The sequence below is a fragment of the Sorex araneus genome, chromosome 6 (genome assembly GCF_027595985.1).
Source record: "Sorex araneus isolate mSorAra2 chromosome 6, mSorAra2.pri, whole genome shotgun sequence".
Taxonomy (NCBI): Eukaryota; Metazoa; Chordata; class Mammalia; order Eulipotyphla; family Soricidae; genus Sorex; species Sorex araneus.
In genome coordinates, this window is record NC_073307.1 from 164,100,747 (window position 1) to 164,112,909 (window position 12,163).

A 12,163-nucleotide genomic window follows, 5' to 3' on the forward strand; every position below is an offset into this window, starting at 1 on the left:
GCCGGGGATCGAACCCGGGTCGGCCGCGTGCAAGGCAAACGCCCTACCCACTGTGCTATCACTCTGGCCCCAAGTTGATTTTTGAGGCTCATTTCAATGGTCGCGGTAGGTCGCCCACAAAGGACAGGGTGTGTGTCAGGAATATGGAAAGCCTGAACCATCAGAATGAGAAGTTTGGGACTGAGAGGAACACTGGGGTTAGAAGCGAAATGGTTCAGAAAAGGAGGGCCAGAGAGATAGTACATTGGCTAAGGCATTTGCTTTGCATTAGGCCGACTGGGATTCAATCCCTGGCATCACTGTGATCCCCCAAACACTGCCAGGAGTGACCCATGAGTGCAGAATCAGGAGTAAGCCCTGAGCATCACAGCGTGCACCACAAAACCAAAACCAATGGGCTGGAGTGATAGCTAGCAGGAAGGGCATTTGCCTTGCATGTGACCAACCTGGGTTTGATCCCCAGCATCATCCCATATGGTCTCCCAAGCACTGCCAGGAGTAATTCCTGACTGAGCACAGAGCCAGGAGTAACCCCTGAGCATCACAGGGTGTGGCCTATAAAACAAAACAAAACTCTCCAAACCAACCAACAAAAACAAAGTCTGGAAACATGACCCAGATTGGTTTCAAGAGCCCCAAAGAGGGGAATCCTGCTCAGGGGGACCCCTCCCATAATCCGGAGCTTCCCTGCCTGACTCCCCCTTCCTAATTCCCTGATGGAGTCTTGTACTGGATCCCGTCATTCTGCTGCCCCGTCCCTTCTCATTCTGTTTGAGGATAAGAAACTGCTGCAACATTAGACGGAGGCCAGCGAGGAGTCTGTGGTGGACATTGCTATCCACCACCCTGGTCAACTGGCTGGATTCCGTTTTGGTCTCTTTCCTTTATTTTTTTTTTCTTTTTGGGTCACACCCAGCAATGCTCAGGGCTTACTCCTGGCTCTGCTCTCAGGAATTACTCCTGGCGGTGCTTGGGGGACCGGAGCTTGGGGGACTGGTGCTGGGGATCAAACCCGGGTCAGTCGTGTGCAAGGCAAACGCCCTACCCGATGTGCTATCGCTCTGGCCCTGCGGTCTCTCTTTTCTTTCTTTCTTTTTATTTTTTTCTTTCTGGGTCACACCCAGCGATGCTCAGGGGTTACTCCTGGCTTTGCACTCAGGAATTACTCCTGGCAGTACTTGGGAGACCATATGGGATGCCGGGGATAGAACCCGTGTCGGCCGCATGCAAGGCAAATGCCCCATCCACTGTGCTATCGCTCTGGCCCCTCTTTCTTTTCTTTCTCTCACAGCCTTTCTCTCTCCCTCCAGTCTTGTAGCAGCAGCTGGTTCTGGGCAAACCTGGACACACTGGCCATCTGCTGTCCTACTGACCACTTGTCTGGTGGCAGCGGCGGCGATAAAGGGAGAACTGATGACCTTGCATGGGCCACTCTGGGAGACCGGAAGCTCCCTCTCTCCCCAGCCCTGCCTGGCAGATGATCATTTCACTCGCTTCGCTCTGAGAAGCTTCCTCTGTCTCTTCCCTTCAGAGCAGCCGGGAGTGAAATGCAGATTCCCAGGACCTCAGGGTGCTGAGGACATTCCCTTGGGCATTCCTGAAGGTCCCGGGGGTGTCTGATGATAGCCCTCGAGCCGGAATTGGGGGAGACTTCACTTGGTCTCCCTTTTTCTTCAGCCTGAGTTATTCTGATCTCTAAGTCTGGCCACCCAGGGCCCACCTGGGAAAGACCAACTTTTCTCTTTCCCGCTAAGCTGCTTCTACACTTTATAGCAGGCACCTCCGTGCCAAAATTGGATCTGTCCCACACACAGGAAATGAAGAACCCCAAAGAGGGGCCAGAGAGATGGGACAACAGGTAGGGCGTTTGCCTTGCACACAGCGTACCCAGGTTCAATTCTGGCACCCCACATGGTTCCCTGAGTGCACAAGGAGTGATCCCTGAGTGCAGAGCCAGGAGTCAGTGTTGAGTACCACCAGGCGTGGCCAAAACCCAAAGAGGACCCCCAAAGATGTGAGTGCAGGAGTTAAGTGGACTGCAACCGGAAGTACGAGGTAGGGCCAGATAATACACTGCATAGGGCACTTGCCTGGCATGCATTTGACCCAGGTTTATCCTGGCATCCCCTATGGTCCTCTGAGCACCATCAAGAATAATTCTTTTTCTTTTTCTTTTTTTTTTTTGCTTTTTGGGTCACACCCAGCAAGCTCAGGGGTTACTCCTGGCTTTGCTCTCAGGAATTACTCCTGGCACTGCTTGGGGGGACCATATGGGATGCCAAGGATTGAACCTGGGTCGGCCGCATGCAAGGCAAACGCCCTACCCGCTGTGCTATCGCTCCGGCCCCAAGAGTGATTCTTGAGTGCAGAGCTGGAGTAATTCCTGAGCACATTGTGTGTGCCCCCCCAACCCGAAAAGAAGAAGAATTAGGAGATACTTCGACTGCACTAAGAGGATCCAGATGTCCAGTCTCTCAGGAGTGGTCCAGGTCACTCTCCGGGCCTCCCTCTGCGGGACAAACAGGGACTGGGCAGGAGTCCCATGTCTGCTGCAGGCCTTGGGCGGCCAGATGCGAGACTTCGCCTCTCTGGCCCGTGCTGGGGGAACCGCGTGGCCACCTGAGGACTATGGCGTGTCCGGGCGAAAGGGACAACCCGGCGGTCGGGCTGGGGTGCGGCGTGGTTCCTGTTGGTCTCCTCGGAGAATGCGTCTTACCAGGCCCAACCATCTGCCGTCTACAGGGGGGCTGGCTCAGCTGTGATCGCTGCACAGGAATGAGCCACAGCCATGCCCGGCCTTCTCAGGGGCAGGATCATTACTCTGGCACTTCCTGGCTCCAGCGTGGGCCTCTGTGACTCAGCAGACCAGACCCTATTGCGTTCTGTGGCAGTTGCAAGGGTCGTGCCCTTTGGCCAACCTGGGCTGTCAGTCTGGCAAAGGGTTTATCTTTTTATTTTATTTTATTTTGCCACACCCAGAGATGCTCAGGGGTTACTTCTGGCTCCACACCCAGGAATGACTCCTGACAATGCTTGGGGACCCTATGCGATGCCAAGGATCGAACCTGGGTCGGCCGCATGCAAGGCAAACGCCCTCCCCACTATACATCAATCTAGCCCCTTATTCTCTTTTATTTGAAATTGCACAGCTTGCCTTTAATACCGGATTCAGACAAAATCTGGGGAAAGCCCCAAAGCAGCACCCCTTCCCAGAGCCCAGGGTAACCTCTAGGGTCACAGAAAGATGACCAGCGCCCTGCCCCCACCTCCTTCTCTCCTGCTCTTTGACCACTACAGGGATCTCTAAATGCTCAGAGGAATTCCTGGGGATCCACTTTGCATTTCCATCAGTTCTGGAAAAGGCTCCAGATTCCAAGGGGTGCTGGGCGTGGGGGGTCTCGTGCCTGGAAAAGTTCCTGAGTAACAAAGCCCCTTGCAAACCTCCTGGACCTGCCCCCTGGTGAATGCCAACTGCTCTTTGCCCCAGTGAGAACACTCTGGCCAGGCCTTCAGTCCTTCGAAGTCTCCCGAGACCGAGTTTATGGTTTCCACGCGGTCTGTACAGAGAAAGAGCCGCCAGTTTCGTGGAAACGATTCTCACTGCCCCCAGCCGCACTCTGTAGCGTGGCTTGTGGAGCTCCGACTTTTCTTTTTTATTTCTAATATTTATTTGAGGAGCTGGGCCACACTAGTAGTGCTCAGAGGTTATTCCTGGCTCTGAGCTCAAGGATCACGCCTGGTGGGGACCATATGGGATGCTGGGGCTCAAACCCAGGTTTGAGGCAAGTGCTCTCCCCCTGTCCTACCTGGCACTGACTTCTCCCTTAAAGGAAACCACAGCTGCAGGCCTCTATCCCCATGGACCATGAACATCTCTGAGCGTCTGTTCTCTTCTGACACTGCTCGATTTTTTTTTTTTTTTTTTTTGCTTTCTGGGTCACACCTAGCAATGCACAGGGGTCACTCCTGGCTCTGCACTCAGGAATCACCCCTAGCGGTGCTCAGGGGACCATATGGGATACTGGGATTTGAACCCGGGTCGACCGCGTGCAAGGCAAACGCCCTACCTGCTGTGCTATCGCTCCAGCCCCACAGCTCGCTTTTTGTTCTGGGTTTTCTATTTAGTTTTTAAAGCCACACCCAGCAGTTCTCAGGCGTTACTCCTGACCCTACAGTCGTGGTGGTGCTTGGGAGACTAAATGGGGTGCCTGGATTCAACCTGGGCCACTACCTCCTGTGCTCTCTCTCTCCCCCTGCTCGCTTTTTGGTTTTGTTTCTGGGATGCTGGGAATGGAACACACAGCTACATCCATGCCAGACTCATTAGCTGGTTACTCATGGGGTTCCACCTTCACCCTGAGCCTAAGCGTTTTCTAGGGCAGGTCTGCCGATCACAGACATTTGTCTAGATTTCTCTGCGATCTGTCTGCCGAGCTTTGGAGACTCATGATTAAATCTCAAAAGAGACCAACTAGGGGCTGGAGTGATAGCACAGTGGGTAGGGCGTTTGCCTTGCACACAGCCGACCCAGGTTCGAGTCCCAGCGTCCCATATGGTCTCCTGAGCACCGCCAGGAGTAATTCTTGAGTGCAGAGCCAGGAGTAACCCCTGTGCATCGCCGGGTGTGACCCAAAAAGCAAAAAAAAAAAAAAAAAAAAAAAAGACCAACTAGCCACAAAAATGTCTCAGATACTCCGGTCCCCAGCTGAAAACTGGGCAACCTCGGAGGGGGTAGGCCAAGTGCCCACCCTGCCGAAGCCCCAGCAGCTGCACTCGCACCCCAGCGGCCACCACCATGCCCACACGGCCAGACTCCACCACCTCATGGCTGATCTCAGCAGAGATGCCAAACTGCCAAACGTTCAGGTACACCAGATTTTTTTTTTTCCAGCTGAGAACTCCCAGCCTTCTCAGAATGGGAATGGGCAACCTCCCCCACCCCTAGACCCACAGCACTTCTGAAAGCCCTAGATTCTTCAGAGTAGTCTTTCTCAACCTTAGAAACCCAAAGATAGCAAGAGCCCGGAGAGTAATGGATGCCCCAGGCCAAATCCCAGCCCTGCTGGAGCCCCAGGGGACTTCATCCTTAATTCATCCTTAGGGGAGTTTGTCCTTAAGAAAATCTTCCTGGGGTGATAGCACAGTGGGTAGGGCATTTGCCTTGCACGCGGCCGACCCGGGTTCGATTCCCAACATCCCATATGGTCCCCTGAGCACTGCCAGGGGTAATTCTTGAGTGCAGAGCCAGGAGTGACCCCTGTGCATTGCCAGGTGTGACCCAAAAAGAAAAAAAAAATCTTCTTAAGGGCCAAAGTTGTAGTACAGCACACTGCCAGGAGTAATTCCTGAGTACTGAGCTAGGAGTAACCTCTGAGCATCTCTGTGTGTGACCTAAAGAGAAAAAAAAGAAAAGAAAAGAAAGTCTTCTTTAGCAGTGAGAGCAATAGTAGAGTGATTAGGTTAGGACGCTTTCCTTACACGAATCAGGTTTCCCTGCCATCCCAGTTCCCCAAGGCTATCAAGAGTGATCTCTGAATGCAGAGCCAGAAGCAAGCCTTGAACACCACCACGCAGGCCAGAACTTGCTAAAACCCTATCAATCAACCCTGAGCCCTTGGACTTCATCTCAGACCCGTCACAAGATTACAAAGCTGGCATGATGGACCAAGAGGAGCTGAACTGTGGGGCCAGAGTGATAGTATGGTGGTTAGGGTATTTGCCTTGCACAAGGCCTGCCCAGGTTCAAATATGGTCCCCCAAGAGCACCTTCAGGAGTAATTCCTTAGCACAGAACCAGGTGACCTGGGCCAAGCCCAGAAGTGTTCAGGGATCACTACTGGCGTTGCTCGTAGAGATCCAGGATCAGTGCTGTGCAAGGCAGGCAAGCGCCCTGTCCCGTACGATCTCTCCAAGCTCCTGCCTCCAAAAGTTTTATTTTGTTTATTTTTGCTTTTTGGGTCACACCCGGTGATGCACAGAGGTTACTGCTGGCTCATGCACTCAGGAATTACTCCTTGCGGTGCTTGGGGGACCATACTGGAATTGAACCTAGGTGGGCCACGTGCAAAGCAAACGCTCTACCTGCTATGCTGTCACTCCAGCCCGTCCTACCTCCAATCGTTTTTTTTTTTTTTTTTTTTTGGTTTTTGGGTCACACCCGGCGATGCACAGGGGTTACTCCTGGCTCTTCACTCAGGAATTACCCCTGGCGGTGCTCAGGGGACCATATGGGATGCTGGGATTTGAACCCGGGTCGGCCGCGTGCAAGGCAAACGCCCTCCCCGCTGTGCTATAGCTCCAGCCCCATACCTCCAATAGTTTTAAAAATAAGTCTGCTTAGAAGCATGCTTTGTGTTATGGAGCCCCAGTTCTATGCCCTGAGCACCACATAACGACCCTAGGACCAAGCCGGGAGCAGTCCCTGAGCCCCTCTGGGTGCAACACCAACTTCATCCCTTCCCCCCCGCAAAAAAATAAAATCGCGTCAATTCTGAGGACTGGGAGGGGGACAGACTGGGGCACACGGAAATGGGGAGAAGCCTCGCCATGGGCTCCAACGACCCCTGCCAGGCGCGCCTGGCCCAAGCGAGACCAACAGAGGCCCGCGGAGGCGCCGGCGGGCGGGGCGCGTTCTCCTCCCCGTGGTGGTAGAAGACGCCCGGATTCGTACTCAGGGACAAGGGAAACCCCTGGGAGGCGGCAGGCCGCGGGGATTCCTCCAGTCAAGGGGTCCCGGGCCAGGGCGGCGCGCAGGAAGGGCGACCCCGCACAGCCGCTTCCGGAGGCGAGCGGAGAGGCCGCCGAGACGCCGCCGCACAGGACCCGCCTGTCTGTTGTGTCTGGGGCTGGCGCCGGGAGGCCACGCCCCCACCCGAGGCCACGCCCCCGCCGAGCAAGGCGGAGTCTTACGGTGATGTCACTTCCGCTCTATTACACGGGGGCGTGGTTGAGAGGCGCTTGGCTTGTGCGTCACTTCCTGCGAGTCCAGCATCGAGAACGGCAACATGGCTCTAAACGGCTCTGGTGAGGGCTTGGGCTGCGAGGGCCAAGACCCCCGGGGAGCGGGAGGAAGCTCGCTCGAGCAAGGCTCCTCCGTCCCTTGTGCCTCTGTCCCCCCAGAGGCCGACGATAGCTCGTGGCACACCCCGACCGAGGCGGAGACCAAAGTGCTGCAGGCGAGACGGGAGCGTCAGGATCGCATCTCCCGGCTCATGGGCGATTACCTGTTGCGTGGTTACCGCATGCTGGGCGAGACGTGCGAGGACTGCGGGGTGAGGGGACCCTGGGGGGCTGGGGCTCCGGGTTGGGCCGCGGAACCCGCTCGAACATCCACGCTGGTCGCCATTCTGTTTTCCCCCATCGCCCGCGTCTCACCCCTTCCCCCGGCGTCTCACCCCTTCCCCTCGTGCTTTGCCCTCCCCCACCCCAGACGATCCTCCTCCAAGACAAACAAAAGAAAATCTACTGTGTAGCTTGCCAGGAGCTCGATTCAGACGTGGATAAAGACAATCCGGGTGAGGGGCCATGGGAAGCCCGGGAGGGGGCGGGGAGTCGGTGCGTGGGCTGTCCAGGGGCTTAATGGGCGCTGGGGCCGACCGAGCCCCCAGCAAGCCCAGCCCTCGCTCACGAGGTGAGACCTGGGCATGAAGAGCCGAACAAAGCTGGGGTCAGGGACGGCATCTCCAGCACCGAAATAGCCGATCAGGGGAGGGTCACGAGATGGAGGCTCAGGCTGAGCCGGTCCTGACTGACTGTTGCATCCGCTTTCTCCTCTTTTAGCTCTGAATGCCCAGGCTGCGCTCTCCCAGGCCCGGGAGCACCAACTCGCCTCCACCGTGGAGCTGCCCCCGGAGGGCACTGGGTCCACTCCGCAGCCCCCGGTCCCCCGTCCAGAGCACTGTGAGGGAGCTGCAGCCGGGCTCAAGGCAGTGCAGGGGCCTCTCCTGCTTGGCCTTCCACCCAGCACCGATGCTGTGGCCTGCACGCAGGAGGCCCTGTTGCAGAAGCTCAACTGGGCGTCTGCTGAGCTGATCCCCAGCACCTCTCTGGAGACCAGCATCCAGCTTTGCAGCCTTATCCGGGCTTGTGCGGAAGCTCTGTACTGCCTCCGGCAGCTGCAGCACTAAACGACCCCACCCTCCGGAGAAGAACCCTCTAGAAAAACAGCTGTCCCTTTTGTGTGATTTGTTGTAGTTCTGGGCGTGCATGCGGCCCAGCCTGCCTTTTCCTCCCTCATCCTGCCCCCGCGTTTCCTGATGCCCCCAGTATCCGTTAGGGTGTGGGTACCTTATTTCCCCTGAAGAGGGAACTAGAGGGATGGACCCCTGCGGCCTCCTCAGCCATCCAGTGCCCATTCCCCCATCCCCTGACATCCCCCGAGAGATTCGGGGTGCCGGTCCCCAAGGGGACACTGTCCTACATCATTTGGACACCCCCATCCTAGCGCCTTTGCAGCCTGTGTCCTGGCACGCAAGGGACCGAGGATGGGTTTGCCTGATGGAGCTTTTTTAAGTCCTTTTGTGATTGAGCAGAGGGATGAAGCATTGTGGGGGCTAGGAAGAAAGAACGAGAACGAGCTGCGCCGGCCCTTCGGGCCTCGTTCCTGCCCCCTCCCCTCGGCTTGCTGTCCAGGGGTTGCCGGGTTCGGTGGGTCCCGCGCTGCGACCCTTTTAAGAGAGGCCCCGCCCATGCGCAGGGGGCGGAGCCGGGCGCCGAGGCAGGAACAAAGCGCGGCCTGCGAGCGGCGGCGGGGCTCGGCCGGCGGGGCCGCGGGGTGCGGGGCCGCGGGCCCCGGCTGGTCGTCGGGGGCGGGGAAGGGCAGCGCTGTCCACGGCGGGCGGGCCATGAATGGGCTGCCCGCGGCCGAGGCTCCCGGCGGCGCGGGCTGTGCCCTGGCCGGGCTCCCGCCCTTGCCGCGCGGCCTCAGCGGGCTGCTCAACGCCAGCGGCGGCTCGTGGCGGGAGCTGGAACGCGTCTACAGCCAGCGCAGCCGCATCCACGACGAGCTGAGCCGCGCCGCCCGCGCCCCGGACGGGCCCCGCCACGCCGCCGCCAGCGCGGGCCCCGCCGCCGGCGCGTCCGGCCCGCGGCGCCAGGTCAACCTGGACTCGGCACTAGCGGCGCTGCGCAAGGAGATGGTGAGTGGGGGGCCCGGGCGGTGCCCCGGTGCGTGGTCTGAGAGGAGGAGGTGACTGTTGATGGCCGGGGCTAGCGTGCATTTTTGTGTTTGAACCACACCCGGTGGCGCTGGGGCGGGGAGGGGCGGTGATGGGGGGGCATGCGGTGCGGAGGGGAGTGCAGGCGAATGGAACCCGCAGGCTCCTGCTTGTAGAGCGAGCGAGCAGTCGGTGCAGTTAGCTCCGGCCGCTAATTTTAGATAGGGTTTATTTAATCCTTTCCTGTCAGGTCACTGTCACCCTGTTTGACAGGGGAGGGGCAGCGCCTGTTCTGAAGGTTGACAGTTTCGTAGGGGCATATGATGTCCACAAGATTTGGGGCTGTGGGAAGCTGAGAGGATTGTCTAGAGCTGTCACGTGTGTGTGTGTGTGTATGTGTGTGTGTTGGGGGTGCCTGGGCCGTATTCCCCCAGCCCACACTCAATCTGTTGTAGGTGGGGCTGCGACAGCTGGACATGTCTCTGCTGTGCCAGCTGTGGGGCCTGTACGAATCGATCCAGGACTACAAGCACCTGTGCCAGGACCTGAGCCTGTGCCAGGACCTGTCATCCTCGCTACACTCGGACAGCTCGTACCCCCCGGATGCCGGCCTTTCTGATGACGAGGATCCACCCGATGCCAGTCTGCCGCCCGACCCGCCGCCCCTCACGGTGCCCCAGACGCACAATGCCCGGGACCAGTGGCTGCAGGAAGCCTTCCACATCAGTCTGTGATGCCACCAGGACGGGTCGCCTGCACACGGAAAGATAGTGCCCGCTTCCCTGCACGTGCTCACCCACTGCACAGCCCTGGGGCAAAACCACCAACCCCCTCTCCTGCGAGTGGGCTGGCACTAGGGCTGGCACCTCGGCTCCAGACTCAGCACTGGACTCCCACTTGTCCCACACGTGTGCACCCCACTTTGGCTAGCCACAGTCTGCCAGTGGAGCCCAAGAGATCTTGCTCCCCCCCCCTCCGCACCCTGGGATTGGGGCGAGTGCCCAGCTCGGGGCCCTCCTCCTGCTCTTGTCGCTATTGGCAGCTGCTGGCAGGGCTCTACCACCTCTGGCCCTCAAGTGTCCCTGGGGACCCCTCCTGCACACCCTCCCACGGCCAGCCGGCCATGGCCCCTTGCTGGATGTTTAGGTGTCCGTCCTCCAGGGCTGGGTGAATAAATAATTAATAATAAATAGTCTCTGCCTTCCCGTGTTGGGCCGGGCTCTGGGTGGGTGGGGGGGCAGTTTCCCGCTAACGTGGCCCCTTGCTGGATGTTTAGGTGTCCGTCCTCCAGGGCTGGGTGAATAAATAATAAATAGTCTCTGCCTTCCCGTGTTGTGCCGGGCTCTGGGTGGGTGGGGGGGCAGTTTCCCGCTAACGTGGCCCCTTGCTGGATGTTTAGGTGTCCGTCCTCCAGGGCTCGGTGAATAAATAATTAATAATAAATAAATAGTCTCCACCTTCCCGTGTTGGGCCGGGCTCTGGGTTGGGGGGGGCTCAGTTTCCCGCTAACGTGGCCCCGCTCGGCCAGCAGGTGGCGCCCGGTCTCCCCGAGAGGAAGAAAGTTGGGCTGCGGGTGGCAGGGCCACACTGCCCTGAAGGTCCCGAGGAGTCACTTCCCTTTCCAGCTGGAGGCTGGGGGACCCGTCACCCCGCGGCTCTCCTTCCTCCTGCCCACGCTGCTTTGGGCTTTCCTGGCTAGCGGGGAAGGAAGGAGCCGCCTGTCTTGAGAGAAACTTTCCACCGGAGAGGGGCGGGCTCCGGGGAAGCGCAGGAAATGGGTGGGCCTGAGCCCCGGGGGCCCCAGCCTGCAGGGAAGGCGCCCGCGGGAAAGGGGTGGGAGTGAGAGCACCGCCCGGCCAGAACAGGCCCACGCCTGGGAGGGGGCGGCCGGGGATGCCTTTGGCCTCAGCCCCCACCCCCCCGCCCGCGCCCGCCACGCTCAAAGCTCTTGCAGAGGAAACGGGCCCTCCCGCCAGGTGTCGGCCCACCGGAAGAAGCCTGCACACTCGGGGACGCTGCGCAGGGCCCCCTCCCCCCGCGACTTCCTGAGACAGGACCGCGTTGCGCTCCCCAAGAACCTCGTGCCCCGCCACCTGCGGGAGAAGCAAAAACTGAGCTGGCACAAGCCCGGGCACAGGCCCCGCTCAAACAGCGTTTATGGAGCTTCCCGCGGCCGCTTAACCCTTCCCGGGTGTGCGGCGGCCGCGAGGGAGCGCGTAGATGTGCGCCCCGGGGCGTCTCTAACCCGGCCTGGCACCTGCAGCCGCGGTCCCAGCGGGCGGAGGGAGGTGATAAGGGCCCTAATCTAGGCAGGGCCCTAACCCCGCCCGCGCCAGGGTAAACACACGCGCTCCCCTCCCCGGCGCATCCGTGGTGGTGCCTGATAACGGGCCCCACATTAGAGACGGCAGCTGCCAGCCAGGGCCTCTGCCAACAGCCCCACGGAACGGTGCAAAAGGCCACCGTGATCGCTCCCATCCTCCAGAGCTAGAAACTGAGGCAGAGGGTCAGCGCTTGGCTCTCGGTTGCACACTTGATAGCTAGCCAGTTCTGGGGTGTGAGGGGCTGGGACCATCTTCCTAGCAGACGGCGGACGACTGACTTTTGAGACCACCGGGGGCTGCTGCCTGGACCGGGCCGGCTAAGACGTGGGGGGGCAGGCGCAGGCGGCGTCAGGAGTCAGCCCCCTTTCTTCCCACCGCCCGCCCCCGGGACGGCACAGCTGGCTCCTGCTCCCCTGCTCCCCCCCGCCCCGCCCCCGCACATCGCTTCCCCTTTCGGGGTCTCGGTTTCCCCAGCCTGTGAAATGGGGACGCCCAGACGCCCCTTCCAGGGCGGCGGCAGGAAGGGAGACGGCCCCCACTAGCCGGCGGCCGGCGCGCTCTCGGGGCCGCACCCCCTCGGGGTCCCCCCAGTGGCCCCGCCAGGCCCCGGAAGCCGGGTCGCCCCGCCCCCACTCGCGCCGGCCCCCGCCCCCTCGGAGCCCCGCCCCGGCTGCCGACGGGGGT

The 12,163-nt window shown here is 59.7% G+C and overlaps 2 protein-coding genes across 3 annotated transcripts; both read left to right on the forward strand.

The window, feature by feature from the left end:
• The first annotated feature begins 6,893 nt into the window (after positions 1-6,893).
• On the forward strand, positions 6,894-8,528 carry ZNRD2 (zinc ribbon domain containing 2). 2 transcript variants are annotated; one of them, XM_055141720.1, is made up of 4 exons: positions 6,894-7,023; positions 7,120-7,271; positions 7,430-7,514; positions 7,780-8,528. In XM_055141720.1, the coding sequence occupies exons 1-4, from the start codon at positions 7,005-7,007 to the stop codon at positions 8,124-8,126; spliced, it is 603 nt and encodes a 200-aa protein (XP_054997695.1). In that variant the 5' UTR covers positions 6,894-7,004; the 3' UTR covers positions 8,127-8,528. The 2 variants fall into 2 exon arrangements, with proteins under 2 accessions (XP_054997695.1, XP_054997694.1); XM_055141719.1 differs by having other exon boundaries at positions 7,005-7,271.
• FAM89B (family with sequence similarity 89 member B) lies at positions 8,178-10,345 on the forward strand. Its single transcript, XM_004618525.2, has 2 exons — positions 8,178-9,137; positions 9,611-10,345. Exons 1-2 carry the CDS (start codon positions 8,484-8,486, stop codon positions 9,887-9,889), a joined length of 933 nt encoding a protein of 310 aa, XP_004618582.2. The 5' UTR covers positions 8,178-8,483; the 3' UTR covers positions 9,890-10,345.
• Positions 10,346-12,163: the final 1,818 nt, after the last annotated feature.

Excerpts from the sequence above, each read along its gene's own strand:
- ZNRD2 (XM_055141719.1), top strand. The coding sequence starts at position 7,005 with ATGGCTCTAAACGGCTCTGGTGAGGGCTTGGGCTGCGAGGGCCAAGAC. Across the intron at positions 7,272-7,429 it reads AGACGTGCGAGGACTGCGGG|ACGATCCTCCTCCAAGACAA; the intron begins GTGAGGGGACCC and ends CCCCCACCCCAG. Across the intron at positions 7,515-7,779 it reads CGTGGATAAAGACAATCCGG|CTCTGAATGCCCAGGCTGCG; the intron begins GTGAGGGGCCAT and ends CTCCTCTTTTAG.
- FAM89B (XM_004618525.2), top strand. The coding sequence starts at position 8,484 with ATGGGTTTGCCTGATGGAGCTTTTTTAAGTCCTTTTGTGATTGAGCAG. Across the intron at positions 9,138-9,610 it reads CGGCGCTGCGCAAGGAGATG|GTGGGGCTGCGACAGCTGGA; the intron begins GTGAGTGGGGGG and ends AATCTGTTGTAG.